Below are 27423 nucleotides of genomic sequence, written 5' to 3'. Positions count from 1 at the left end.
GTATTAGGCTTCCTTGACCCCCAGCTAAATGTGGCATTAGCAGATCTGATTAATGCTGGAATGTTATGTAGCTCAGCTGGTGACCTGTGTGGCAGCCTCCTCAGAGGTTGGCATGGGACCTACTGAGGAAGGCACATGGTTAACACAATTACTGTTGAGGTAAATACCCTCAGAGAAAAGGGAAATTTCCATTTCACTCCTGAAAGACTCTTTAAAGCCAAAATTCAAATCAAAGAGCAAAGTATAATAACTTCCTCTGGGCAAATTTATAATTAATCCCAGATTAATTGGCCTTAATGAAGTTGAATTAATTACTAGCTGTTTGTAAAGAACTTTGAACTACCTTAGTACAAAATGGCATTAAAGAAACAGAAAGGAACCAGCATCACATTAACATGAAGAACAAATCCCAAATAATCGCAGTTCTGCAGGCTGTTTCCCATCACTAATTTTCCCAGGGACTGTGTCCAGCCTGTGGAACTGTAGGGGGCCCAGGGAGTCTGCTGTGGAGGAGAATGTCTTCGTGGGCTAGAGGTTTGAGCGTGAGTGCATTCAAGAAGCAGTTGTGGGGCTTTGCGTGTGCCAGGTCCAGGGCTAACAAAGATGTGCAAGTTGAGGCCCCTGCTCTCCAGGCATCCTCAGCTACCAGGAAGGGGGAGAGCTCCGGAGCACCTGCTTAGTCTAAAGCAAACTCAGCTTAGTGGGAGGGATGGTAGGACAGAGACAAAGTACACGATAGGAGGCGTGATGAAACCTGCATTTTGCTGGGAACAGCCTTCCATTTCCTGTAGGGGATCCCCTGGTCCCTCCTTTCCCCCATTTTTGGGTGGGCCTATGACCCACACCTGGCTAGGCAGAGTTCATGAGGAATGAACATAATAAGGAAATCCAGGCAGAGCACTGGATTTCTCTCTTGGTGTAGGGGCACATGACTTCATCAGGGCCAAGGAGACTTGATTTGGGGACTTTGTGGAGTTGCTGACAGCCACTTTGTCATTGTGAGGAGGGAGCCTGTCTGGGAATAGAGACAACTCAGAGGAAGGAGGAACAGAGAGAAAGAGACAAAGTTGGTGTTCTCATGTTGTCATCTGAGCCCCTGGATGAAGCAAGCTCTTCCCCCAGACTTTTTAGTTAGGTTTATTTACTTAAATTCACAAACATCGATATATCACTTATAATATACCAGGCATTGTTCTAAGTGCTATAGACATACCAATTCATATAATAGTCACTACTCTGTGAGTTAGGAAGTATTATGCCCCACTTGACAAATGAGGAAACTGAGGCACAAGGCAGTTTTGTAATGTGCCCAAGGCTCCACAGTTTCCAGCTGGTGGGAGCAGGACTGGACACAAGCAGTGTCTGTGCTTTTCACTACACCGTGGGCAGCATGTTCCCTTTTTTGCTTAAGTCAGTTTCACTGTGAGTTTCTGTCATTTTTCCTGAAAAAGAAGAAAAGCATGACTATACAGAATGTGACAAGGAGGTAGCCAATCCAGCCCCTGGAGGTCCAAGAAAGCTTCCAGAGGGTGTGCCAGCCCAAGAAAGTAGCCTGTGGACGAGTGTTGGGGTGGGGTGGATGAGCATGGTGTGTGCGCAGGATTGCACAGGTTCAGGATCACCAGGTACAGAGAGAGAAACAGAGAGGAACATGGCAGAGTGGGGTGGGGTAAGGAGTCAGTCTATCCAGAGTTGACAGCAATAAAGCATTTGTAACTCTTCCCTTGGGGACTACAAACTAAGGAATCTTAGTCTCATTGGTGGCTTTAGGACATTTTTTTTAATTTTAAAAAATTTATTTCTTGAATATTATAATACTTTCACATGATTAAAAATTTTAAAAATGCCAATGTATTTCAAGTAAAATGTCTTTCTGTCTTCCCTCCAGCCAACCTGTTCCCCTCCCTGGAGATAACATTTATTGAGCACCAGCTATATGCACTGTGCTAAACCCAGGGAGAGACAGATAATGAGGAAAGAACATAATAAGGAAATAAACTATACACGTATGTTCAAAGGTGATACGCGCAAAGGAAAAACTGGAGCAGGATGAGGGAGATCAGGAGTAAGGAGGGGACTGTTCTGTTAAAGAGGCTGTCCAGGGCAGGGCTCATGCAGGACGTGAAAGTTGAACTTGGAGGAGGTGAGGGGTGAGATGTTTAGAGGTTTGGGAGAAAAATGTTCTGGTCCATGCTTGGGGGCTTTGCCTAACAGCTAGGGGACCAGTGTGGCTGGAGCTAGAAGGAAACAGGAGACAAGTTCAGGAAGGTTGCATGGTGTGCGTGTGTGTGCGCATGTGTCTCTGTGCATGTGCACGTATGTGTGTGTTCTGTGCATGTGTGTGCATATGTGTGTGCATGAGCATGTGTGCATGTGCATGCATGTCTCTGTACGTGTGCATGGCCCCATTTGCCTGCCACTGTGCATGTGTGTGTGTGTGTGCATGCATGTATCTGTGTGTGCATGCGTCTCTGTGTGTGCGTGTGTGTCTCTGTGCATGTGCTGGCCCCACTTGCCTGCCACTGTACTCACATGTGTGTGTGTGTGTCTGTGTGTGCATGCATCTGTGTGTGTGTGCATATTGTGTCTCTGTGCACATACATGGCCCCTTCTGCCTGCCGCTCTGTACATATGTGTTTGCATGAGTCTGTATATATGCATGCGCATGTGTGCACATGTGCCTGTGTGTGCATGCGTCTGTACGTGTGTCTCTGTGTGTGTGCATGGCCCCACTTGCCTGCCACTTTGCACATGTGTGTGTATGCCTGTGTGTGTGCACGTGTGTGTGTCTCTCCACATGTGCATGGCCCCATTTGCCTTCTGTGTGTGCATGCCTCTCTGTGTATGTGTGCACAAGTGTGTGTCTGTGTGTGTGTGCATGTGTCTCTGTGCATATACATGGCCCCATTTGCCTGCCACTGTACATGTGTGTGTTGGTGTGTGCACGTGTGCACGTGTCTGTGTGTGCATGTGTGTCTCTGTGCGTGTGCATGGCCCCATTTGCCTGCTGCTGTGCACAAGTGTGTGCATGCATGCATCTGTGTGTATGTGTGTGTGTCTCTGTGTGTGTGCATGCATCTGTGTGTGCACGTGTGTGTGTGTGGCTCTGTGTGTGTGCATGGCACCATTTGTCTGCTGTGGTGCTGTAAGGACTGTGGCTCTTCCTCCAAGTAAGATGAGGAGACAAAGGCTCACTCCAGCTTCGGTATGCAGAACAGGCTGTAGGAGAACAAGAGCAGATGCAGGGAGCCCTAGTAAAAGAACAGCTGCAGTAAATTAAAACCCTAGTGAGATACCACAACACATCTATTGGAAAGGTCAACATTATAATTATTATTGAGACAGGGTTTCGCTCTGTTGCCCAGACTGGAGTGCAGTGGCAAGATGATGGCTCACTGCAGCCTTAACTTCCTAGGCTCAAGCATTCTGTGCACCTCAGTCTCTTGAGTGGCTGGGACCACAGGCATATGCCACCATGCCCGGCTAATTTTTGTATTTCTTGTAGAGATGGAGTCCCACTATGTTTCCCAGGCTGGTCTCTAACTCCTGGGCTCAAATGATCTTCCCACCTTGGCCTCCCAAAGTGCTGGAATTGCAGGCATGAGACACCACATCCTGCAAGGAAAAGTAAAATTAAAAACAAAATAAAATAGTCTAGGTAACATAGTGAGACCCCATCTTTACAAAAAATTTAAAAAATTGGTCAGGCTACCCAGGAAGCTGGAGTGGGAGGATGGTTTGAGCCCAGGAGTTTGAAACTGTAGTGAGCTATGATAGTGCCACTGCACTCCAGCCTGGGTGACAGAGTGAGACCCCATCTCTAAAACAAAAGCAAAAACAAGACAACCAACAATACAAAATACAAGTGATGATGCTGAGCAATTGAAACTCTTATGCATTGCTAAGGAAATGTAAAATGATATGACCACTCTGGAAAATAATTTAGCAGTTTCTTATAAAGTTAAAATACACTTGCCATATGACCCAACAATTTCACTTTTGGTATTTACTCAAGTGAAACTTATGTTCACATAAAATCCTATACATGAATATTTAGAGCAGCTTTATTTATAACAGTCCAAATCTGGAAATAACCCAAATGCCCTTCAACAGGTGACTGGGTAAACAAATGATGATCCACCCATACAATGGAGTACTACACAGTGATAAAAAGGACAGCACACTGCAGTTACACACGATAACATGGATAAATATCAAATGCATTACGCTAAGTGAAAGAAGCTGAGGCCAGGCACAGTGGTTCACGCCTGTAATCCCAGCACTTTGGAAAGCCAAGGCAGGCGGATCACCTGAGGTTGGGAGTTCAAGACCAGCCTGATCAACATGGAGAAACCCCGTCTCTACTAAAAATACAAAATTAGCTGGGTGTGGCAGCACATGCTTGTAATCCTAGCTACTTGGGAAGCTGAGGCAGGAGAATCGCTTGAACCCGACAGGTGGAGGTTGCAGTGAGCCAAGATCATACCATTGTACTCCAGCCTGGGCAACAAGAGCAAAACTGTCTCGAAACAAACAAATAAACAAACAAAATGAAAGAAGCTGGACCCCAAGGCTACCTACTGTATGCTTCCACTTATATCATGTTCTGGAAAAGGCAAAGCTTGTGAAGACAGAGAGCATAGGTAAGTAGCTGCCAGAGGTTAAAGGTGTAGGAGGGTTTGATCATAAAGGGTTTTTTTTTTTTTTTGAGTGTTATCAGTCAGTTTTGTATCTTGATTGTGATGGTGATTACCTGATTTTATGCATTGGCCAAAGCTCATAGAGCCATACATCAACAAGGGTGAATCTTACTGTTGCAGTAATCCAGGTAAGCGATGATGGCTTAGATCAAGTGCTGATGGTAGAGATCTTCAAAGGAGGCTGGATTCTAAGGGTAAAACCAACAGAATTTTTTAATGAATTGGATGTGGAATATGAAAGAAAGTGAGGAGTCAAGAACCGAGCCACGGTTTGCTGCTTAAACAAGCAGTTCTCATTCACTGTAACGGGAGTGGATTGGAGGGTAAAACCGTGAATTCTGACCTTGACAATTAAGTTTGAGATGCCTATTACACATTCAGGTTGTGTGTGTGAGCCTGCAGTTAGAAGGGGGAGGCTCCTAGCTGCAGGCTTACACATAGAACCTGAATTTGGGGGTCAATGTCTTGTAACACCAGGAGATACAGACATCACCAGGGAGTAAATATATAGAGAGAAAACTAGAGGGCTGAGCCCTGGGACCTTCTTGTGTTCACTGTTATCCATCTCTTGTGTATCCTTGTAGGGTTATTCTAGACTTGTACAAGCACATATATAGAGAGTGTATTTTTCATAAATGTAAACATGCTACACACACTAGTGTGCACCCTATTTTTTTCAGTTACAAATATATCTTAGAGATTGTTCTCAAACAGATACAAACAGCTCCTTTGTTCTTTTCAAAGCCTGCATAGTATTCCACAGTATAGACAGACAGTGATCTCTCTCTCTTTTTCTATTTAGTTTTTTTATTATGGAAAATTTTGAATATACCAAAAATGTAACAGAATAGTGAACCCCAAGACCCATCACCCAAAAATGATCAACTCAGGGCCAGTCTAGACTGCCATACACTCCTCTTCTTTAAAATTATGATTTATGGTAGCTTTGTGTCCTTATATAATTTCTTTTTTTTTCTTTTTTTTTTGAGACAGAGTCTTGCTATGTCACTCAGGCTGGAGTGCAGTGGTGCAATCTTGGCTCACTACAACCTCTGCCTCCCAGATTCAAGTGAATCTTGTGCCTTAGCTTCCTGAGTAGTTGGGATTACAAGTGTGTACTACCTGGCTAATTTTTTTATTTTTAGTAGAGATGGGGTTTTGCCATGTTGGCCAGGCTGGTCCTGAACTTCTGGCCTCAAGTGATCTGCCCGCTTTGGCCTCCCAAAGTGCTGGGATTACAGGCGTGAGCCACTGTGCCTGGTCTTTGTCTTGAAATAATTTCTTTCTTTTTTTTTTTTTTTTTGAGACGAAGTTTCACTCTTGTTGACCAGGCTGGAGTGCAATGGTGCGATCTTGACTCACTGCGACCTCCGTCTCCTGGGTTCAAGCCATTCTCTTGCCTCAGCCTCCCGAGTAGTGGGATTACAGGCATATACCACCATACCCGGCTAATTTTGTATGTTTAGTAAAGACGGGATTTCTCCATGTTGGTCAGGCTGGTCTTGAACTCCCGACCCCAGGTGATCTGCCCACCTCGGCCTCCCAAAGTGCTGGAATTACAGGCGTGAGCCACCGCGTCTTGCCTGTCTTGATATAATTTCAAGCTTACCATAATTATTCTTTTTAAGGACATTTACTTTGTTTACAACATTTTGCTACTACATACAATAGAAAAAAGAAATACTACTTGGTACTGGAACATGTCTTTTCCATAAAGACTGTTTTCCTTGGGTCCCAAGAGGACAAGAGGCTGGGGCCTGAAATGCTTCCAGAGCAACTGCCTTGAGGAGTGAGTCTCAATGGTTTGTATCAGGGAGTCTGGTTCTGAGACCCCTGGGATAGCCATGCAACCAGAACCCACACAGGGAGGGAGTCTTGGGTGATGTTGCAACACCAATCTCAGCATTGGTGAGATCTTATTTTCTGGGGAAGTCTGGCTTTGGCCTCTGGCCAGCTTTCCAGAGCATCTGCCTTTGATGCTTCAGAAGGCCATACCAGCAGGCAAAAATTATACTTTGAAAGACATTTTCAGGATATGCTTAGCATGCAGCTTCTTCTCTTCAGCCCCACCTTGCCACGTGCCACATGGCTCAGGTTGCTGCTGCCTCTTAACCTGCTGTTTCCTCTGTGCAGCACATTCTTTCATCAGTTTCCCTTGGTTCTGTGCAGGCTGGTCCTTGTCCTGTGTCTTTGTCAGCTCAAATGCCTCTCCCTTAATGAGCGTCCTCCTCCCTTGTACCAGTACGTCTCAGCCATGCTCCCTTGCTGTTTCTACCAAAGCACTTCATCATTTGCCTTATTCATCCATAGTTGTATCCCTCCAAAATATTGTGTCTGCCACACAGCAGGTGTTCAATTAATATTTCTTAGAAGATTTGTATTAGTCAGGATTCTCTAGAGGGACAGAACTAATGGAATACATATATATATTATACAGGAGTTTATTAACTCACATGATCACAAGGTCCCACAATAGGCCATCTGCAAGCTGAGGAGCAAGGAGAGCCAGTCAGAGTTCCAAAACTGAAGAACTTGGAGTTTGATGTTTGAGGGCAGGAAGCATCCAGCACGGGAGAAAGATGAAGGCTAAGAAGCTAGGCCCGTCTCTCTTTTCACATTTTTCTGCTGCTTATATTCTAGCTGTGCTGGCAGCTGATTAGATGGTGCCCACACAGATTAAGGGTCTGACTCAAATGTTAATCTCTTTCGGTAACACCCTCACAGACACACCCAGGATCAATACATTGTATCTTTCAATCCAATCAAGTTGACACTCAGTATTAACCATCACACGATTGAATAAATGAAAAAATGAAGGTCTATAGCTAGAAATTTGGAGATCATCCCAGCGTCCTCCTTCTCCCCCATTGCACATCCAATTAGTCACAAAATCCTATCACTGAAAAATCTTTATGAGTCTCTAACCCCTTATCTGAAGTGCCTGGGACCAGGTGTTCCTCAGAATTCAGAATTTTTCAGATTCCTAAGAGGCAATGCAGAGGATAAACTATATACCACATGACTCCCTCAGTGGAGTATGGGCAGCACATCACAATCAAACATCTGCAGTGAAATATGTGTGTTCTTGGGAAAGGCAGTTACATAGCTACAGCTAGCCTCATCTCAGCTCAGGTCATGGTTTGCTGCCAGAAAGTTGACAGAAAACTTGCTGTTTCCGGAGCTTTTTAGATTTTAGAAACACTATGGATAAGAGATTGTAGGACAGAACCTTTTTTTTTTCTTTTTTTAAGTTTAGAGGATTGGGATTGTTTCATTCTCCCCCAATATTTTATTATATTATGAAAATGTTAAAAAGTATAGCAATGTTTAAATAGTTTTAAATGAATCACCCATATATCCACCACATGGATTCTGCCAATAACATTTGTTTATCATGCATATATGTCCATCGAGCCATCCCTCTAGCTACCCATCAGTTCATCTAGCTTTTTAGATTCATTTTAAAGTAAGGTGCAGAACCAGTACACTGACTCCTGGACATGTACTGTCAACTAGAGTTCAATATTTGTTCATAGTTTTTTCTTTTAATATAAAATTTCTATGTGGTAAAGTACACAAATCTTAAGTTCATATTCACTAAACCCAAACCTCTGTAAAGATATATACCATGCCCACACCCCAGAAAATGCCTTTAAGCCCTTTACCAGTCAACCCCCACCAATCTCTTACTCCTCAGAAGCACCTCCTAGTCTTGTTCAGATTAGTTTTGCCCTGGGACAGTAACTTTGAAGTCTCGTCTTCAATTCCATTCTTTTCACTTCCCTTCCCTGCCATGTTCAGTGCCCCTATCCCATGCTGTCACACCCCTTCCGACGTTTGCTAGGGAGCTCCCTGCACTTTATTCCAGTTTAAATCAGGTGCCACTACCTTTAAGAATCATCTTGGCTGGTTGGAAGGTAGTGAGTTATCTCAATTGATTGTTCACAGTCAGCTACAGATCAAACTCCTTGTTCTACTCTTTCCCCCCTTCTCACTACTGCACTTGACTAGTCTTAAAAAAAAAAAAAAAAAAGCATCTCGACCACATCCTCCATGCCCACAGCTCACTCCCACTCAAAACCTGCCCCTCTCTGTCTTGTAAATACCAGATGATTATATAGACTGTCCCCCTCCCACTTTCACATTTGACTGTGAGCATCTCCCAAGGCTTAGCATTGCCCCAAGTTTCAATCAATACTTCAGAGGTCAATGCATGAAGTTCACTACTGAGTCTGTGAGGCCAATACATTAAAGTGTTAAAACACAAATTTTTTTCTTTTTCTTTTTGAGATGGAGTTTCACTCTTGTCACCCAGGCTGGCGTGCAGTGGTACAATCTTGGCTCACTGCAACCTCCACCCGCCAGGTTCAAGAGATGTTCCTGCCTCAGCCTCCTGAGTAGCTGGGATTACAGATGCCTGCCACCACACCCGACAATTTTTGTATTTTTATTAGAGACAGGGTTTTGCCATGTTGGCCAGGCTGGTCTCAAATTCCTGATCTCAGGTGACCTGCCTGCCTCGGCCTCCCAAAGTGCTGGGATTACAGGCATGAGCCACCGTGCCCTGCCCAAACCTTTTTTCTTTTCATCACCATTTCAGGATTCTGTGAAAAACAAAGGTGAGAAATGAGGTTTATTTGAAGCCAAGCCCTGTACAAAACCTTTTGTTAGCTGAAATGTTTCTCAGAGGTACATAAAGCCTCTAAAGCTCTTATTACCTGTTTACTAACCCTCCCTTTTAAACATGTCTACTGCTTTTACCAGTTTATTTTTAAAATGGAAGACATATTTTTACTGTTCCCTATTTGCATGATGGGAAATAGAAACAAAGTATCTGTTCTCTTCTTCTAAGGACACTAATCCCATCACAAGGGTCCACTCTCATGATCTCATCTAACCTCCCAAAGCTTCCATCTCCAAATACCATTACACTGGGGCTCAGGGTGTCAACATATGAATTTGAGAGGGATACAATTCAGTCTAAAACACGGACTCTGTTCCTAGTGCTGAGTGGTGGAACGGAGGCAGTTACTGCAAGCATGAATACATCAGCACATGGCCTGGCTCATCACAGAGGGCAAAGGTAAGATCCAGTGGACTTTGTGCTCCACCACCACATTGTTACAGAAACACTCTCTTCTCAAGAAAAATGGAAGGATGGGGCAATTTTGGCTGAGGCTGAGCGGTGGCTTCCCTCTTTGCACAGGAAGAGGGCTCTCCAGTTCTCCCAGGTCCCTAACACTCGCTGTCATCTTAGAGTCTGATAACTTCTCTTCTTTGATTTACCCACCACCTGGCCAAAGCAGACACTTAGGTTTGTGACCTCTGGTTGGTGACTGTGGCTGACAACCTTTTTTGTGGTTCTAGATACTTCACAATCTAGTGAGAATCGTGGACCCTCTCTCCAGCACGAACACATCACAACACACTGTACATGCAATGGTTTGTGGCCTCTCCTAAGCCCAGGCTACAGACTCTCAGGGTGAGAATTTCTGAGTCAGAGATAATGTCGTCCTCCTCCATTTTCTTTTCTTTTCTTTTCTTTTTTTGAGACGGAGTTTCGCTCTTGTTACCCAGGCTGGAGTGCAATGGCGCGATCTCGGCTCACTGCAACCTCCGCCTCCTGGGTTCAGGCAATTCTCCTGCCTCAGCCTCCCGAGTAGCTGGGATTACAGGCACGCGCCACCATGCCCAGCTGACCTCCTCCATTTTCAAACAATCTTTTCCCACGGTTGGCTCCTTCTCAACACTGGAGTTTCAACTCAGATAGCAACTCTTAGGGGTCTTCCTTGACCCATTGTTAGGCAGCTGTCCGTCCTCCCTCTCCCGCTCTTTTTTATCTCAGCTTTTCTTTTCCTGAGGAGACTTCTCGCTCTCTGAAATGGTCTGGTTCAGTCTCTGTTGTTTCACTTAGCCCTCACCCCCTAGAATGTAACGTTAGCGGGCACTGTAGCCCAGAGGTACCCACCAGGCACTTGGTAAGAGTTTGCTGATATGCGTGAATGATTGGAAGGATCCCCGGATCTCGGGCTCCTGGAGGCTTCAGGTAGGAGGAGCCAGGTGAGAGAGCAACCCTGCCGGCGGTGACCTCCCGTTCCTCGAGCACCCACCCGGAGCACGGCGCTCGGCGGTGCCCGCGGGCTTCTGGAGGGCGGAAGCTTCGGGGCCGGAACGAGTGTGCCCGGCGCGCCTGTTGCTGGGGGGGGCAGTTTAACCCGCCGGACCGTGTCAACTACCGAGGGAGGTGAGGGGCGGGCTGGGCCGGTGTCTTAGGCGGCGGCGGCGGCATGGCAGGGCGGAGAGTGAACGTGAACGTGGGTGTGCTCGGCCACATCGACAGCGGCAAGACGGCCCTGGCGCGGGCGCTGAGCACCACAGCCTCTACTGCCGCCTTCGACAAGCAACCGCAGAGCCGCGAGCGCGGCATCACGCTCGACCTGGGCTTCTCGTGCTTCTCGGTGCCGCTACCCGCGCGCCTGCGATCCGCTCTGCCCAAGTTCCAGGCATCGCCCGAAGCCGATCCCGAGCCCGGCGAGCCACTGCTTCAGGTCACGCTGGTCGACTGTCCCGGGCACGCCTCCCTCATCCGGACCATCATCGGCGGTGAGCGCGGGCCGGGGCGGGAGCCGGGCTCAGGGTCGCAGGCGGAGCGGCCGAGCTCCGTGTCCGAATTCACTCGAGCCTATGCCGGGACGGGAGATCGCCCCACCTCATTGGTGGGGCCCCTGAGGCCCCAAGAGGCGCATGTGACTTGCCCAGAGGACCCCCCCCCATCCCCGCGGCAAGCAGAGGTTTTGAGATTCGAACTCACGGCCAGCTGACATGGAAGTTTTTCCCACCTAGGGCAACCAAACTGCAAGGTGCTTTCCTTAAAAAAAAAAAAAAAAAAACTCTACCAAATATATTTATAATACATGATCAAGTAAAGAAAACTCAAAAGCTACAAAAAGGGTATACATATAAAGGCTGTCTCCATTCACCTTTCCCTTTGGTCTCCTGGTTCCCGTTCCTAGAGTCAGCCGCTGTTCCCAGTTTTGTATATCATTTCAGAAAGACTCTACGTCAATACAAGCATATCTGTGTATTGTATAAATCCCTCTTTCCCTCTTCCTTTTAGACACGATTTCACTCCACACTGTGTCTGGAGAGTGCCCCATATCTGCACACAAAAACCTACATCATTCTTTTTAAAGCTCACATAGGATTCCATTGCACATTTGTACCAACATTTTCTAAACAAATCTTTTAATGATGGACGTTTATGTTGTTTCCAGTGTTTGCAAACCATGCTGCAGTGAATATTCTAGACGTCTTTGGTATGTTTGTATATTTGTATCGTAATAGAACTAATGGGCTGGAGCAAGAGGCATGTGTTTTTGGTTGTGGTGGGTACTGCCAAAATGCCCTCCAAAGAGGTACCATTAATTTTTAATTATACTTGTATACATGAATACATACCACTTGTGAAGAAGTAGAATATCACAAATAAGGCAAACACTCCCTTACTTACTCCTCTGTCCTAAATTCTGTACTCCTCCCATCTCTGCAAATGAAAACACCACTATTATACCTTTGTGGATTACTTTTCCAAACCCATGTAACTCCACTTAAATATGGGGAAAGAGCTTTAAAACATGTTTTGTTTTTAGAAAAAAATGATACAATAATATAAACACATCGTATAAAGGGTTTATAGATAAAGAAGTCTACTTCTCACTGCTGACCCCAGTACCTGGTTACCTTTCTGTTCCCATTTCCTTGTGTTTCCTTCCAGCAATATTCTATATGCTACACATGGGAATATGTATTTGGCAGATGATAATTGGCTTGGTGGCAGATGGCCTCATTAGTCGCTGGGCATTGTGGGTCCCAGCTATAATGATGAGCTTGTTAAGTATAGTACTTCATCTTTGTTACCTCTCAGCTGTTTCATGTTGCAGGCAGTCAGCGATCATTTCCCTATTTTACAGTAAAGGAAATAGAGGTTTGAAGAGGTGAAGGGACTTGGCCAGAGTCACACTATCTAAAGTCTTCTCCTCAATCCATGTTTCAGTCCGGTGAATATTAAGGGGCACATGATTCTCTACCCATTCCTCCCTGCCTCCTTATAACTGAATTCTATTTGGTCACATCAAAATACATTTTAGGACATGGACACTGAGCCAGTCCAGACTGGAGGTGGAAGGAAGAGGTTAAAAAATGAGATGGCAAATTTTTAGTGTTTTCTAGTAAATAGAGTAGATGAAGTGAGTAGAGTGGTGAAGGAGATACGTTTAGAGTCAGATAAAATTGGGCTGGAAGCCTAGCTTTCTTCCTTTCTGACCTTTGAACCTAATTCTGGACCTTCCTCCTACTGGAAGATAGTGGTAACTACACAACTATTTATTGGCTTGGCTTTTCTTGTGTATTTGCTACTTACCTGGCAAACCCTGCAAGGAGTGTGGTGGTTACCATTTAATAATTGAGGAAATTGGGACTTAGGGAGGCAACTAGTCAGTGAAACAGTCCAGGTCTGCCTGACTCCAAAGGTAGAGTCCTTTGCATGCTTCTCCAGGCTACCCTGTAGTTCCCCCATCCCCTTCCAACATATATATACATAGCTCATGTTATTGTACTTCACTTGATTGTTCTTTGCAGATAGTGGTTTTTACAAATCGAAGGTTCGTGGCAACCCTTCCAACAGCATGTGCTCACTTTGTGTCTCTATGACACATTTGGGTTATTCTTAATAAGATTTCAAAATTTTGACCAAACATTAAGCATCAAACATTTCACTTCATTTCAAACACATGTCATCTGTTATGGTGATCTGGGATTCGTGATCTTTGATGTTACTATTGGAATTTTGAAGTGCTACAAGGGGCACTTAAAGTAAGGCAGCAAACTTAATAAATGTTGTGTGTGTTCTGACTGCTCTACCTACTGACTGCTCCCCTGTCTCTCTCCCTCTCCTCAGGCCTCCCTATTCCCTGAGACATGACAGTATTAAAATTCATCCAGGAAATAGCCTTTAAGTGTTCAAGGGAAAGAAAGAGTTGCATGTGTCTCACTTTAAATCAAAAGCTAGACATGATTAAACTTAGTGATGAAGGCAGTGTTGAAGGCTGAGATAGGCTGAAAGCAAGGCCTCTTATACCAAACAGCCAAGTTTTGGATGCAAAGAAAAAGTTCCTGAAGGAAATTAAAACTGCTACTGTAGTGAACACACAGATGATAAGAAAGCAAGGCAGCTTTTTTTTTTTTTTTTTTTTTTGAGATGGGGTCTGGTTCTGTCACCAGGCTGGAGTGCAGTGGCACAATCTTGGCTCACTGCAACCTCCGCCTCCTGGGTTCAGGCTATTCTTCCACTTCAGGCTCCTGAGTAGCTGGGACCACAGGCGTGTGCCACCACACCTGACTAATTTTTGTATTTTTAGTAGAGACAAGGTTTCACCATGTTGGCCAGGATGGTCTTGATCTCTTGACCTCATGATCCACCCACCTCAGCCTCCCAAAGTGCTAGGATTACAGGCGTGAGCCACTGTGCCCGGCCACAAGGCAGCTTTATTGCTTTTATAGAGAAAGTTTTAGTGATCTGGATAGAAAATCAAACCAGCCACCACATTCTTTTAAATTGAAGCCTAATCTAGAGCAAGGCCCTAACTCTTCAATTCTGTGAAGGCTAAGAGAGGTAAGGAAGCTGCAGAAGAAAAGTTTGAAGCTAGCAGAGGTTGGTTCATGAGATTTGAGGAAAGAAGCCATTTCCAGAACATAAATGTACAAGATGAAGCAACAAGTGCTGATGGAGAAGCTGGAGGAAGTTATCCAGGAGATCTAACAAAGATGACTGATGAAGGTGAGTACGCTATACAGCAGATTTTCACTGTAGATGGAACACCCTTATATGAAGAAGGTGCTGTGTAGGACTTCCATAGCTACAGAGAAGTCAGTGCTTGGCTACAAAGCTTCAAAGGACAAGGCTAACTTTTATTAGGGGCTAATGCAGCTGAAGCCATTGCTCAATGACCATTCCAAAAATCCCAGGGCCCTTAAGAATTATGCTAAATCTACTCAGCCTGTGCTCTTGAAATGGCACAACACAGCCTGGATGACAGCACATCTGTTTACAGCATGGCTTACTGGATATTTTAAGCCTAGTGTTGAGACCTACTGCTTAAAAGAAAGATTACTGATCCTTGATAATGTACCTGGTCACCTAATGGCTCTGATGGAGATGTACAAAGTTTTCATGCCTGCTAAAATGACATGCATTCTGCAACTCATGGGTCAAGGAGTAATTCTGACTTTCAGGTTTTATTATTTAAGAAGTATATTTAGCTGCCATAGATAGTGATTCCTCTATGGATCTAGACAAAGTGAACTGAAAACCCTCTGGAAAGAATTTATCATTCTAGATGCCATAAAGAACATTTGTGATTCATGGGAGGAGGTAAAAATATCAACATTAATAAGAATTGGAAAAAGTTGATTCCAACCTTTATGGATGACTCTGAGGGGTTCAAGACTTCAGTGGAGCAAGTCACTGCAGATGTGTTGGAAAGAGCAAGAGAGCTAGAATTAGAAGTGTAGCCTGAGGATGTGACTGAATTACTGCAATCTCATGATCAATCTTGAATGGATGAGGAGTTGCTTCTTCTGCATGAGCAAAGAAAGTGGTTTCTTGAGATGGAATCTACTCCTGGTGAAGATGCTGTAAACATTGTTGAAATGACAAGAAAAGATTTAGAATATTACATAAACTTAGTTGATAAAGCAGTGGCAAGATTTGAGAGGATTGACTCCAGTTTCAAAAGCAATTCTACTGTGAGTAAAATGCCATCAAACAGCTTCACATGCTACGGATAAGTTTTTGTAAAAGGAAGAGTCACCTCATGGCAAACTTCATTGTCTTATTTCAATAAATTGTCACAGTCACCCCTGCCTTTATCAACCACCACCCTGATCAGTTGGCAACCATCAACATTGAAGCAAGACCCTCCACCAGCAAAAAGATTATGACTTGCTGAAGGTTCAGTAATTGTTAGCATTTTTTAGCAATGAAGTATTTTAAATTAAGGAATGTTTATTGTTTTTTGAGACATACTGCTATTGCATACTTAATTGACTACATGTTATGTAAACGTCACTTATTTTATTTTTTTTTTTTGAGACGGAGTTTCGTTCTTGTTACCCAGGCTGGAGTGCAATGGTGCGATCTCGGCTCACCACAACCTCCGCCTCCTGGGTTCAGGCAATTCTCCTGCCTCAGCCTCCTGAGTAGCTGGGATTACAGGCATGCGCCACCATGCCCAGCTAATTTTTTGTATTTTTAGTAGAGACGGGGTTTCACCATGTTGACCAGGATGGTCTCGATCTCTTGACCTTGTGATCCACCCGCCTCGGCCTCCCAAAGTGCTGGGATTACAGGCGTGAGCCACCGCGCCCGGCCGTAAACGTCACTTTTATACATGTTGGGAAACCAAAAAATTTGACTTGCTTTATTGCACTATTCACTGTGCTGCAGTGGTCTGGAACTGAATGCACAATATCTCTGAGGTATGTCTCGTTTATAAAGAAGCTCTTCATAATGCAAAAAGGTTTCAGCACTTGCCTGATCCTATATAACCAATTGTAATGTCCCAAAGAATTTGGCAAGTTTTTTATTTAGACTAAAACCATAGAAGAAGAACTTATTTTTGTATGTATATTGTTGCTCATTTTTGTCTCATCTCTGGAGTAGGGAGATTTATCTTCTTCTTAGAATGTGGCCTGAATGCAATGAAATGCTGAGGCCAAGGCTGCTACCATTCTTCCTGGAATAGATTAGAGGCCCACCTTCTTTTTTAGGGAATTGAGAAAAACAATCCTTTTTCTTGTGAAGGGAAGGTGTTCCCCTTTGAGTGCCTGCTCTGGCCCAGGCCTGTTGCCAGGAACGTGCATCTGTGCAGCCACCCTATGTGATAGGGGTGTTAGTTAGCCTTATTTCTCAGATAAAGAAACCCAAGCAAAGTGCCTTTGGCTGGTGTTGGAACCTAACTCTGCTGCCCCTAACTGGATCTGGTTAATACCTTCGGTTCACTTCATGGTCCACAAACTCGTGGGCGTCTTTGCCTTCTTGAAGTGGCCCCCCAAGGCGATCCTGGCTTATGGTACCTGGACTTCTACAGTTCTGCCCCCTGCCTGCTTGTTCTCCTCCTCCCTCTAATTTATTCTTTGCATGGTGGGCATTGCTCTCCTTTTACAAGTGTTCATCAGATATGTCATCCCTACACTTTAAGACTTTCCAATGGGTTCTCTTGTGCTTGAAGTAAAATCCAGCCTCCTTTTGGCTCATAGGACAATAGTCTGGTTTTGCTTTCCTCCAATCCCATCAACAACTGCTCCCCGTTCTGACTTTCAGTCACACTGGCCTCACTTCTACTCCTCCAAGGCACGGACGGCTGCTTCCCTCAGGATATTTGCACCTGTTGTTGCTGCTGTTGGGTGTGTCTAGCTCCTTATCATTTAAGTCTCTGCTTGGATGGCACCTCCTCAGAGGCTTCTCCTGCCCCACCTACCTAAAGTTGTCTCTCTAACCCTCACTCCCTCATACTTTCTCATGTCTCTGTTTCATTGCCCCAGTAGCCCTTTTCACTACCTGATGTTCTTCATGTGTTTACTTGTCAAGTGTCCTCTGCTAGAATGTGAGCTCCACGAGAGCAGAGCAGGAACCTTCTCTGTCTCATTCACCAGTGTTCTCAGTGCTTGGGCCAGAGCCTGGCATAGGATAGGTAAGTTCTGTAAGTTCTGAATGAATGAAGCCTGTGTACCAGCTCCTGGGCTAGCCAGTTTTAGTGAGCAGAGAACCTTCTTTGTAGGTTAGTTGACAGAAAGCAACTAGCTTAGAGCCTGACCTGTAGTGAATAATGCAGGTTGGTTCTTTGCCTTCCCCTTTAGGAGATTACAGCAGAACCTAGGAGAGGATACAACTGTGTACAAAGTGATCTTCTTGAGTTCTTTGCACACGGGCACAAGCAGGAGTAACTCTGATGGGTGGTGGAGTATAGCATGCAAACAGGAAAAGACCTTTCCTAGGAGAGGGCAAGGCTCCGACTCTTAACCATGCCATTGTGTCTGTTCAGCATCGGAGTTAACTGCCAGTATTTAGGCATGGCTGGAAATCAGGGTGGTATGAGAAGTGTGCTAAAGATGAAGCTAGATGGGTTGGCAGGGCCCATACCCTAGGGAATGGCCCTTAGTGTAGATTTGTCCTAAGGGTCCTGGAGCTCCTTAGAAGGGTGTTAAAGCAGGTGTGTGACATGATTTGGCTGAGCTTTTGACAGAAAGTTGCAGGATTGCTGGGCAGGGATTCCCACTGGCAGCAGGTGTGGTTTTATCTTGCTGCACCTGCACCTGGCATCCCTGGGAGATCGGGCTCTTGTTAGAGTTCCTTGCTACTGTGAATGATTTAGACCCCTTGTGGAATATGTTATCCCCAGGAGAAGGAAATTGGAACAGTTGTCTGAGTTCTGTGATTATCTCTCTGAAGTTTAATATATCTTTTTTTTTTTTTTTGAGATGGAGACTTGCTCTGTTTCCCAGGCTGGAGTACAGTGGCGTGATCTCAGCTCACTGCAACCTCTGCCTCCTGGGTTCAAGTGATTCTTCTGCCTCAGCCTCCCAAGTAGCTGGGACTACAGGTGCATGCCACCATGCCTGGCTAATTTTTTCTATTTTCAGTAGAGACGGGGGTTTCACCATGTTAGCCAGGATGGTCTTGATCTCCTGACCTTGTGATCTGCCCACCTCTGCCTCCCAAAGTGCTGGGATTCCAGGCATGAGCCACCGCACCTGGCCAATATATCTTAAATTAAAGCTGGCTTTTTCTAATTCCACTGCTCCTCTCCAAATACTTCACACATACACTCCCACCCCCCCGCCCTCCCCCACACACCCTCTTAACAGAGAAAATTGGGTTTTATCTCCCTTCATCCATGTGGCCACATATGAAACTAAGTAGTGCTGTGGGGTTAACAATGATAATAATACTTAGCATTATTTAGTGCTTGTCTGTATGCTGTTTTTTTGGTTTCTTTGTTTAATCTTCACATGATTCCCAGGAGGTAAGAAGTGATATTCCCATTTTACAGATGAAAAAAACCATGGCTCAGAGGTCGGGGGAACCCAATTAATAAGTGGCAGAACTAGCTTTGAACCCACATTGATCTGACTGCGCAGCCCATATGCTGGCATTCTCAGTGCAAATGAAAAAGTGTATCCGTCCATTCCAGCCCCCTGTAGTGTTTCCGAGCAGTATTTTTCTTGAATCCATTTTAGAGTATAAATCTTTCAGGGTTACAACTTCAAAAAGATTCAGTAATGTATGTTTTAAAGACTTGGGTGGGGGTGAGGGACTTAGACTTATCCTCAATCTAACTCTGGCAGGAAAGAGGAGGGCTGAAAAATGCTGGTATCTTGGCTTGGCAATTTATAGTCCTCTGGTGGCTGCGAGGATTAACAGTGTATTGTCTCCCAGTCTTTTGTTCCGGTTGTTAATGAACAGCACTGCGACTTGTCGCCTGGACCTCTTGCCTTCTGTACCTACCATTTCAGCAGTGCCTCCTGTGTGGCTCTAACCCTCTCTGGGCCCTCCCTGCCCAGAGTTGAGGAGGACTGCACAAGACTTCTAAGTCTGACTCGGGTTATTCTCCTTGAAGGAGAGAAACATCCAAGAGCCTAGGAGACTTTCGTCTCCGCAGCCTGGAGAGAACGTTCTTTGTAAAAGTTAAGCTACTTTGCCTTTTCTGTTTTTCCAGCTTTCTGTGTTCTTGGCGCCCATATGGAGAAGGCTTTTCCCCTTTGGTCTGTTTTTTCGAGGTGTATGCCCTTCATTCCTTCAGCAGATGCCCTCTCTGGACTCATGAATGAAACAAGGGGTTCATGTGTGTGAATGAATTTCAACCAAATTTTTATGGTACCCTTTAGGCATCTGCACATATCCCTGGAAAGCAGCCTGCTCCAAGCAGAAATAACATACTGGGGGCTTGGCCAGGTAGGCCTTGGTGTCCTTGAGGAATTTGGGTGTTATTCAAATGCAAAAGCAAACAACAAAATACCACTTTTGGTTTTCTTTGCCCCTCGTCTTCTTATGGGAGTCTGTGTAGGAATACATTATGTGAAATTGTGGTAATTATGTATGTTTGTCCTAAAATACTGAGCATATTTGAAGGCGTTCTAAGTGGAAATGCTTCCTTCAGCTTTACTTCTTTAGTTCCTAGTATCTGTCAGTCCTGAGTTCCCTGTTTCTTCGTGCCCATCCAGTGAGAGCTTTCTTTCTCTTCTTCACTGAAAGGTACACACCATAACTAGAAGGTTCTATTCTCCAGTACTGCTTCTTCGACATCCTCTACCACCAACTAAAGCTGAGGCTGACACTGAAGTTGCTTGCCTTCACTTGCTTCAAAGACTCTTATGTTAAATAGGAAGACTGCCTCACTCACTACTAAAGTGTTTACTATTCAAGTACAAGTTTTCTTGCTTTGCCTGATACCTTTTTGCTCTCTGGCCCCACCTGGTCTCCCTCAACACTGGAGTGCCTTTAGTTGCCTCCAGGAGACTCAAGTTGAGCTTTGTCTGCAGCACTTTCTCTTGGTGCTGGACAGCGGGTGACTTTGCTTTAGCTTGGGTGACAGTGTGGGAGTAGCACAACATCAGAGACATAGCCTTGAGTTTAAATTAATGCAGAATATTTGAGCAGGAACCAACAGGAAAGAAAAATGGAAGCAGGTAGTCATATTTCATTCTGTTGGAGTACATTTTTCTTCTCATGGGGCTTGCCCTTGAGAACAAAACATATCAAATGTTAAATCAAAGAATATTTTTGTAGTCATGCTAGGAATAGAAAATAATGCGAAGACTCTGCCTTCTTGAGGCAAATATTTTGCTGGAAGGTTATAATCAAAGTCAGAAGGAAATCATAGCCACAGCTTTTGGTAAAGCTGTAATCACTTAAAATTAATTGCTTTTAAACTTTTCACTGAGCATCCCCTTTGTTTTCTATCAGCATGTCTCTTGGGTTTTTCTTCACAATCATTCTATCCAGGTTGGAATAGGATTTGGGCAGGCATCCCAGGAAACAACCCATAAATTAAGCCCTAAGACATATTCCCCTTTCTGTCATATTTTTTGTTTGATGGAGCTTCAACCAGGCTGGGGATGAGATACTCTTGCCTTAAGAGCTCAATTCTGTGTCCCCTTTACCAGCAAGGGCTTCAATGTGCAGAAAATGATGGTATCTATAGCTCCAGTACTCTGGGTATCTTGGAGGCCCAGTCTTGCTGAGGGTGGAGCCTGGCACTTCTGAGGCAGCTTCATGGTAGGATAGGGAGCAGGAGCACGAGTCCTCATTCTCCTAGGCTCTAGACTTGGTTGCACAGCATTCATCCCTCTTGGTATTAACACTCTGCTCCAATGGCTGGTTTCCATGTCTTTCCTTTCCAATAGCCTGGAAGCAGCATGGAGCAGAGACAATATCTGAATCATCTCTGTAGGTCTAGGGCCAACCCAGGGCCTGGCATACAGTAGATAATAAATTTAAAAACATTTTTTTATTTTATATAGTATTTATATAATTTTAAAAAATAATTTTACGGTATATAGATTATATACCATAAAATTCACCCATTTCACTGAGTGTGCACTGAGTGAACACTCAGTGGTTTTCACTATACTCATACATTTGTGTAGCTAGATGACAAAATCTCAGTTTAGAGCATTTTCATCACCCCATAAGGAAACCATGTACCTACTAGTAATCATTCGCCATTCGCCCCTCTTCCAGGCCTAGGCAACCACGAATCTACTTAATGTCTCTGAACTGACCTGTCCTGGATATTTCATGTAAATGGATCACACAATATGTGGCCTTTTTGTCTGGATCCTTTCAACTGTTGCTCAGGCTGGTCTTGAACTCCTGGAGTTAAGCAGTCCTCCTGCCTCAGCCTCCCAAAGTGAGCATATGCTTTTAAAGTTAATTCATGTTGTAGTGTGAACCAGTATTACATTTTTTGGTAACAAACCTATTTCTATTTATTTCTACTTGTGGTAAAATACACATAATCTACAATTTGCCATCTTAGCCATTTTAAATGTGTGGTGTGTGGCACGTGCTCTGCAGGCTGCCTTGTCTTTGTGATGTGCCTAGGCTGTGGAGACATTTGAGTTCGTAGCCCTTATTTTAAGGACTTTCGGCAGCTTGTGTGGTGGGAGAGGACCACTTGGAGCTTCATTTGGTGTTTTTCTCTACTCACTCAGAGATTCTGCACACACATGTTGTGTGGCTTTGTTTTGACGTGAGGGCAGATACACAGTTGTGCCTGTCTTCAAGGGGCTCACAGTCCCAAGTAGGGAGGAGGAAGCCAGGCAGTGCCAATAGCCAGTTTAAGATGCAGAGTGGTAAGGGCTTTGATCAAGATCAAAGATGAGCACAGAGATGTGAGTTCCAGCTTGGGGTGACAAGTAGGGAATCCTGCTGGAGGGGACACACGGTTGGGCCTGGAAGGATGACCTGTGGATTTCCAGGCTGAGAAGATCCAGGAAACAGTCTTAGCAGAGTCCAGAGGTGTGGGAACAGCCCTGGCTAAAGAAGGGGAGTAGTCAGGGTGGCTGGCACTTGCACACAGTGGTGTAAAAGGAGATGAGTCTGGGTTGGCTGGGTTACAGGCCAGTCCGACTGGCTTGTAGGAATTGATCACAGGCCAGTCTGACTGACTTGTGGGAATTGGTTGAGATTTTGCATTTTCGAAGATGGGAGGCATTCCAGATAGAGGGCTCAGAGTAAACAAGGACCCAGAGACAAAGGGAGGGCTGGAGTGTGAGCAGGGTGTCAGGCCAAGCTTCCAGAAGGTAGCCGGGACCAGATCTCAGGAGCTAGGAAAGCTTCTGGGAGGAAGGCTAGTAGGTTTTAAGCTGGTAGATCCTTCTGATGGCTTTTAGTGAGCTCCCTCTGAGTCTGAAGAGAGGGCGGTGACAAGTGGTCCTAGGGCCTGGCATTCCTCTCCTCATTCCAACTTCTGCTTTTTGACCCAGCTGTATGAGGGAGAAGAGGAAGGATACCACAGGCAGGCAAGGCAGACACCATCAGCAGGGATAATGGGGCTCTGGGGGTGCAGATGTGGCAGTGCTGACCGGTGGCCAAGGGATGGTTCTGCCTCTTGGAGGGAGAGGGAAAGAAAGAATGGAGAATGCTTGCTGTCCACTGGACACTGTTCTAGACCCGTGGCTCTCGCTGCATTCTCCCAGCCAGTCTCTGAGGGAGGTGTTTCCATCTCCATTGCTCAGCTACTAGAAATGAGGCTGCGAGCAGTAGGCAGCTTGCTGCAGGGCACACAAGTAGCCAGGCTTGGTTTCAGAGGCCCTGGCTTTGCCCAGGAGTTGCTCTCAGACCTTAGCCCATGCCTGCTTCCATAGAAAATTGTGGCTCCTGAGGAGCACTTTATATATAAATCAAATTGTCAAAAATAGAGATTTCTGCTTCTATTCTCCCCTGGATTATTTGAGTTTTTGTCTTTTGTTAATTGGGTCTTTTATTTTCTTGTGCTGTGTGATTAGGCTCCTGCTGCTTTGAAGTGGCCTTTGTTGGGTGGGTAGGGAGGACTTAGTTAATGTGGGTGATCCTCTCTTGGCAGGAGAAAAAACAACTTTTGCTGTTGAGAGAGAAGTTGACTTTCCCTCTTTCCATATCTCTTGTGTTGTAATGATTCCTCTCTTGTCTTGAGGCCTTCAGGAAGACTAAAATAATTTCCTTTGTCTCTAACCTACTTCCTGAGGATATTTATTTGGTGCCATGCACAGGTGCTGCTTAAAGATAAACCTGACTTTTTTCTTTTAAAACTAGTGCTTGAAATTTGCTAGTATTGCCCTGTCTGACTGCAGGAGCTTGCCTTGCTTGGCCTGGTGGCTACGTCCTTTACCATAGATTTATTTGGGTTGCTTAGAGCTCCGGAGGGTCAGTGGTTTATCCTTGGTCTTTTGACATTGGCACTAGAGCTCAGTCTTCCCAGGTACATGATGGTGTGGCACTTGAGGAAAAAATTGCCCTGTTTGTGGGCATTTCCAGGTGAGTTTCAGGATCTTTCGCCATGAATGGTAAAGGTCCTTGCGTGTGTGTTCTCAGCATTCTCTATTCTCTAAAAAGATGATCCAGGGCATATTCAGAGATGATCTTCAGAACTTATGTTCTAGAGAAAAAAGACTTTACATAAGAAGGACTCCATTTCTTCGGCACTTGCTGTCTGACCTCACAGACAAGTAGCCCACAGGAAGACTGGAAGGGAGCCCTGAGGCACTTACAGCACAGCCGTGTTTCCCATCAGTATCCAGCCCCTGCAGACAGGGCCGTCAGACACTGACTGCGAAGAGCAGTGTTTTAAAAAAATCTCTTCGGTGGCTTGATCAGTACTTCCCAGCAGAACTTTCTGTGATGATAGGCATGTTCTACAGTGGCACAGTCCAACATGGCAGCCGCGAGCTTCATGGCTGTGGGAGCACTTGCACTGTGGCTAGTGTAACTAAAGACTGAAATTTTAGTCTTATTTAATTTTAATTTAAATAGACACAGGTGGCTAGTAGCTGCTGTAATTGATAGTGCAGGGTTTGATGGACTGAGGAATGGCTGGGTTCTCTGTCCGTATTGTACATTTGGGTTTGAGCTGTCCCCTACATGTGATTTGGTAATAACAGCTGTCATCTTCCTGAGATGTCCTGGCCTGGGGATGACTGCCGCAGGCTCTCAGACTCCACCGTCTCAGCTTCGTCACCTTCCTAGTGAAGGACAACTCTACCCTCCCAAGGTGAGTCCCTTGAAATGCTCCTCAGTGTGTCTTCTTCCTTCACCTACCTCTGGTTCTATCACCACACCTTGTCCCTCCTGCTTGCTCTCTGCCCTCGCATTTCCCATCACTGCAGCTGCGACCTGATGATAGGCTTCTGCTAGCTCCTGGCCGGATGCGTACAGCATTCCCCTCACATAGTCTCCTTGATTTCAGCCTCCCACCGAAGGTATAGGGATAGAAGAGAGTTTAAAAACTACTTCCCTGTGTAGAAGTCTTCATTTGCTCTCTGCTGGCATAAAAACTGAACTTCTTAGTATGGTTGATGAGGCCCCTCCTGAGGGGTTGGGATCTCAGAACTCCAGGCTGAGTGAACTAGTTGCAGGTCTCCGTACAGACAGACCGTGCTCTCTCATGCTGCATATTCTGGCTACGTGCACTTTTCTGGGAACCCTCACTGGCCACCCTCCTTACGCCAGATTAGGTCACCATCATTTGAGGGCCCGTAACTTCCTACACATACCCCTATGATCTCATTTTCTCCCCATCTTATGCCCTTTTCTGTTTACTGGATTATGTTTTCCCCTGGACTTGATCCCTTTGAGGGTAGGGGCCTGTTATCATTCAACTCTTATGTCCAGGGGCCCAGGACAGGCCTTGGCATAGAGTAAATATTTGGTGTGTGCATGCTGGAATGAATGAATGAATGAAGAGGTCATTTCCCACTGCCTGCACCAATTACCCATGCTCTTGTGGTGCTTTAAACAACCAGCCAGAGTTCAACAGTGGAGGAAGCCTGCCTTGAGGTTAGACAAGTTAATCTTTCAATGGAAATTCAATCCTCATATTTCATTTTCAGGCCACTTTGCGTAGCAAAGTAGTTTAACTCATAGCAGATTTCTGCCGTGCTGATGGTTAATTTCATGGCCCACAGAGGGTCAGCACACTAATGCCGGGAACACGGCGACCTCAGTGCAGCTCACCGCACACAGTGAGGGCCCAGCGGCCCTGTTGTTTTAGAGAAGCAGTTTTCAAACATCCTTCTGATTTTGAGTTAACAGGGGTGACCCTTTCAAGAACATTTTTAAAAGCTATAACATAGATCCCTCCCAGATCGTATATTTTCCTTTCTCCATGCAGTTCAAAGGGGCTGAGTTGTCTCATAGGTTTTTGCCGGCAATCTTCAGCTTGACCCTGGTTGTTTAAATCTGCCGGAGGAAATTTGAACAAACTTGTACTTTGGTAATTCTTCTGCCTCCGTGAACCTTTAACCTTAGGGTTTCTTTCAGAGCCAGGGCTGCATTGTCACCAGTTGTCCCTGCTGGGGCTTTCAAAGGGCATTGTCTAGGGCGTCTGTTTTCACTTTGCTACTGGAGTTCTTTTGAGGAAGGGTACTAATTCAGACCTGATTCTGAGACAGGACGAGCACTTTTAAACTTGCCCCAGAGCTTGGGGATGGGGAAATGAGCATAATGCAAGCTTGTGGCTGATGCCACTAATTGTTCTGCAAATAGTCTGTGAGGGTGAAGGGAGAAGAGGGTTTCCAAAGGCAGAGGCGTATGCCAGCTGTCCAGTGGGAGAACATAGCTCTGCCCAGGGTTTCTTGACTACATGACAAAAAGAGATCACTGTCTCTGATCACCAGGTTCTGGGTCCAGATTTCCTTCTGAATGTAAAATTCCTGGAGTGCCAGGTTGTTAGGAACCTGGGAGGCCAGAGGTGAACCTGGGGCTCCATATACCAATACCAAGTGTTTGCATGATAGGAAACTTCCTGGGGAGAGAGGAAGGCTCCCTGAGGCAAGAGGTTAGAGATTTGTTCTGGTGCTGGCCTGAGCCTTTATGAGTAAGTGTCCCTCTGCAGACCAGGTCACTCACCGCCATCAGCTAGCCAGTTTCACCCTTTAGTTCTTCATGTGTCTTCTCACAGGAAGCCCAAGACGCCCATAAATGTGAAATGTCACAGTCATAGGCCCCCTGGGACTTCAAGGCTGTTGTCATGGGTGTGCAGTGTTTGAGACTGGACCCTAAGAGGGGAGGCCCCCTGGTACTTCCCTAGGTAGCGCCTTGCTGGTTCTGTCACTTACTCTTTGTGACAGGTTGAGAGCTGATTGAGCACCTGGTTGGTTTCATGGCTTTCTTTAATTTCTTTTCCCAGGATTCTTAGTGTCCTGAAGATTTGGCTAGGCAACTTTATTCCTTAAGCTCTGATGGTGTAGAAGGAAAGGTGGATCATGACATTAATTCATTCAACAAACCCTGAGCAACTACTGCTTTCCAGGGATTGAGTTTCCAGTGGTCAGCAAGGCAGAAGTGGCTTCTGCTCTCATGTAGCTTCCTGTCTAGTAGGGGAGGCAGATAGTACAGAAGTAAACAAAATGTGTGGAATTATAAATTATGTAAGTGCTAAGCAGGACAAGACAGGATGCTCAGATAGGGACTAATGTATGTGGGGCATCTACTTTAGTTTGGAGGCCAGAGAAGGCCTTTCTGAAGCAATAAAGTTGAAGCTAACCTATGAAGGAGGCATAAGAGCCTGCCCCTGGAATGTTGGGAGGTGTTCCAGACCAAAGGCATAGCACATGTGAGGGTCCTGAGGCTGGAGCTCTCCTGGGGCTAGGTACAAGTGAGAGGGTATCAGCCGGTTTTCACACAGTAGACCTGGTGTTGCCGGTATATTTGGACAGATGTGTATATCTGGACTCTCTAGCAGTCACAGTTTTGCTGAAAGATAAGCATGGCATGTCCTATCGTTCTGAAATGGGACAGAGTGAGATGAAAGAAAGCAAACCAGCTTTCTGAGGATGTTTGATCTCAGTGTGGTTATCCTATTGGCCTTCACCCATTCTTAGTCTTGTTTTCTGGTATTGTAACCCCTTCTTTCCATGGTAGAGGGATAGACTGATGTGGAATCAGGGTTGGCAGGCAATGCTGGCT

General features: G+C 45.3%; 2 protein-coding genes across 4 annotated transcripts in view; one reads left to right on the top strand and one right to left on the bottom strand.

Annotated features, from left to right (window-relative positions):
- The window catches only part of RUVBL1 (RuvB like AAA ATPase 1), a 73992-nt gene extending 63247 nt beyond the window's left edge, over positions 1-10745 (bottom strand). The window contains exons 1-2 of one of the 3 annotated variants that reach the window (XM_012435373.2): positions 10669-10745; positions 4754-4888 (exon numbers count right to left, since the gene is read on the bottom strand). In XM_012435373.2, the coding sequence (XP_012290796.1) occupies positions 4754-4793 (40 nt within the window). In that variant the 5' untranslated portion in view covers positions 4794-4888; positions 10669-10745. The remainder of the gene's footprint in view (positions 1-4753; positions 4889-10668) is intronic. The other 2 variants (XM_012435374.3, XM_021669499.2) reach the window with 2 other exon arrangements.
- A 215-nt stretch (positions 10746-10960) lies between these two features.
- EEFSEC (eukaryotic elongation factor, selenocysteine-tRNA specific) overlaps positions 10961-27423 on the top strand; it is a 270247-nt gene continuing 253784 nt past the window's right edge. The window contains exon 1 of the mRNA XM_012435371.3: positions 10961-11303. Within this exon, the coding sequence (XP_012290794.2) occupies positions 10988-11303 (316 nt within the window). The 5' untranslated portion in view covers positions 10961-10987. The remainder of the gene's footprint in view (positions 11304-27423) is intronic.

This window comes from Aotus nancymaae, unplaced genomic scaffold (genome assembly GCF_030222135.1).
Source record: "Aotus nancymaae isolate 86718 unplaced genomic scaffold, 86718_ANA_hifiasm-v0.15.2.pri h1tg000046l, whole genome shotgun sequence".
Taxonomy (NCBI): domain Eukaryota; kingdom Metazoa; phylum Chordata; class Mammalia; order Primates; family Aotidae; genus Aotus; species Aotus nancymaae.
This window is presented reverse-complemented; position numbering and strand designations above follow the sequence as displayed.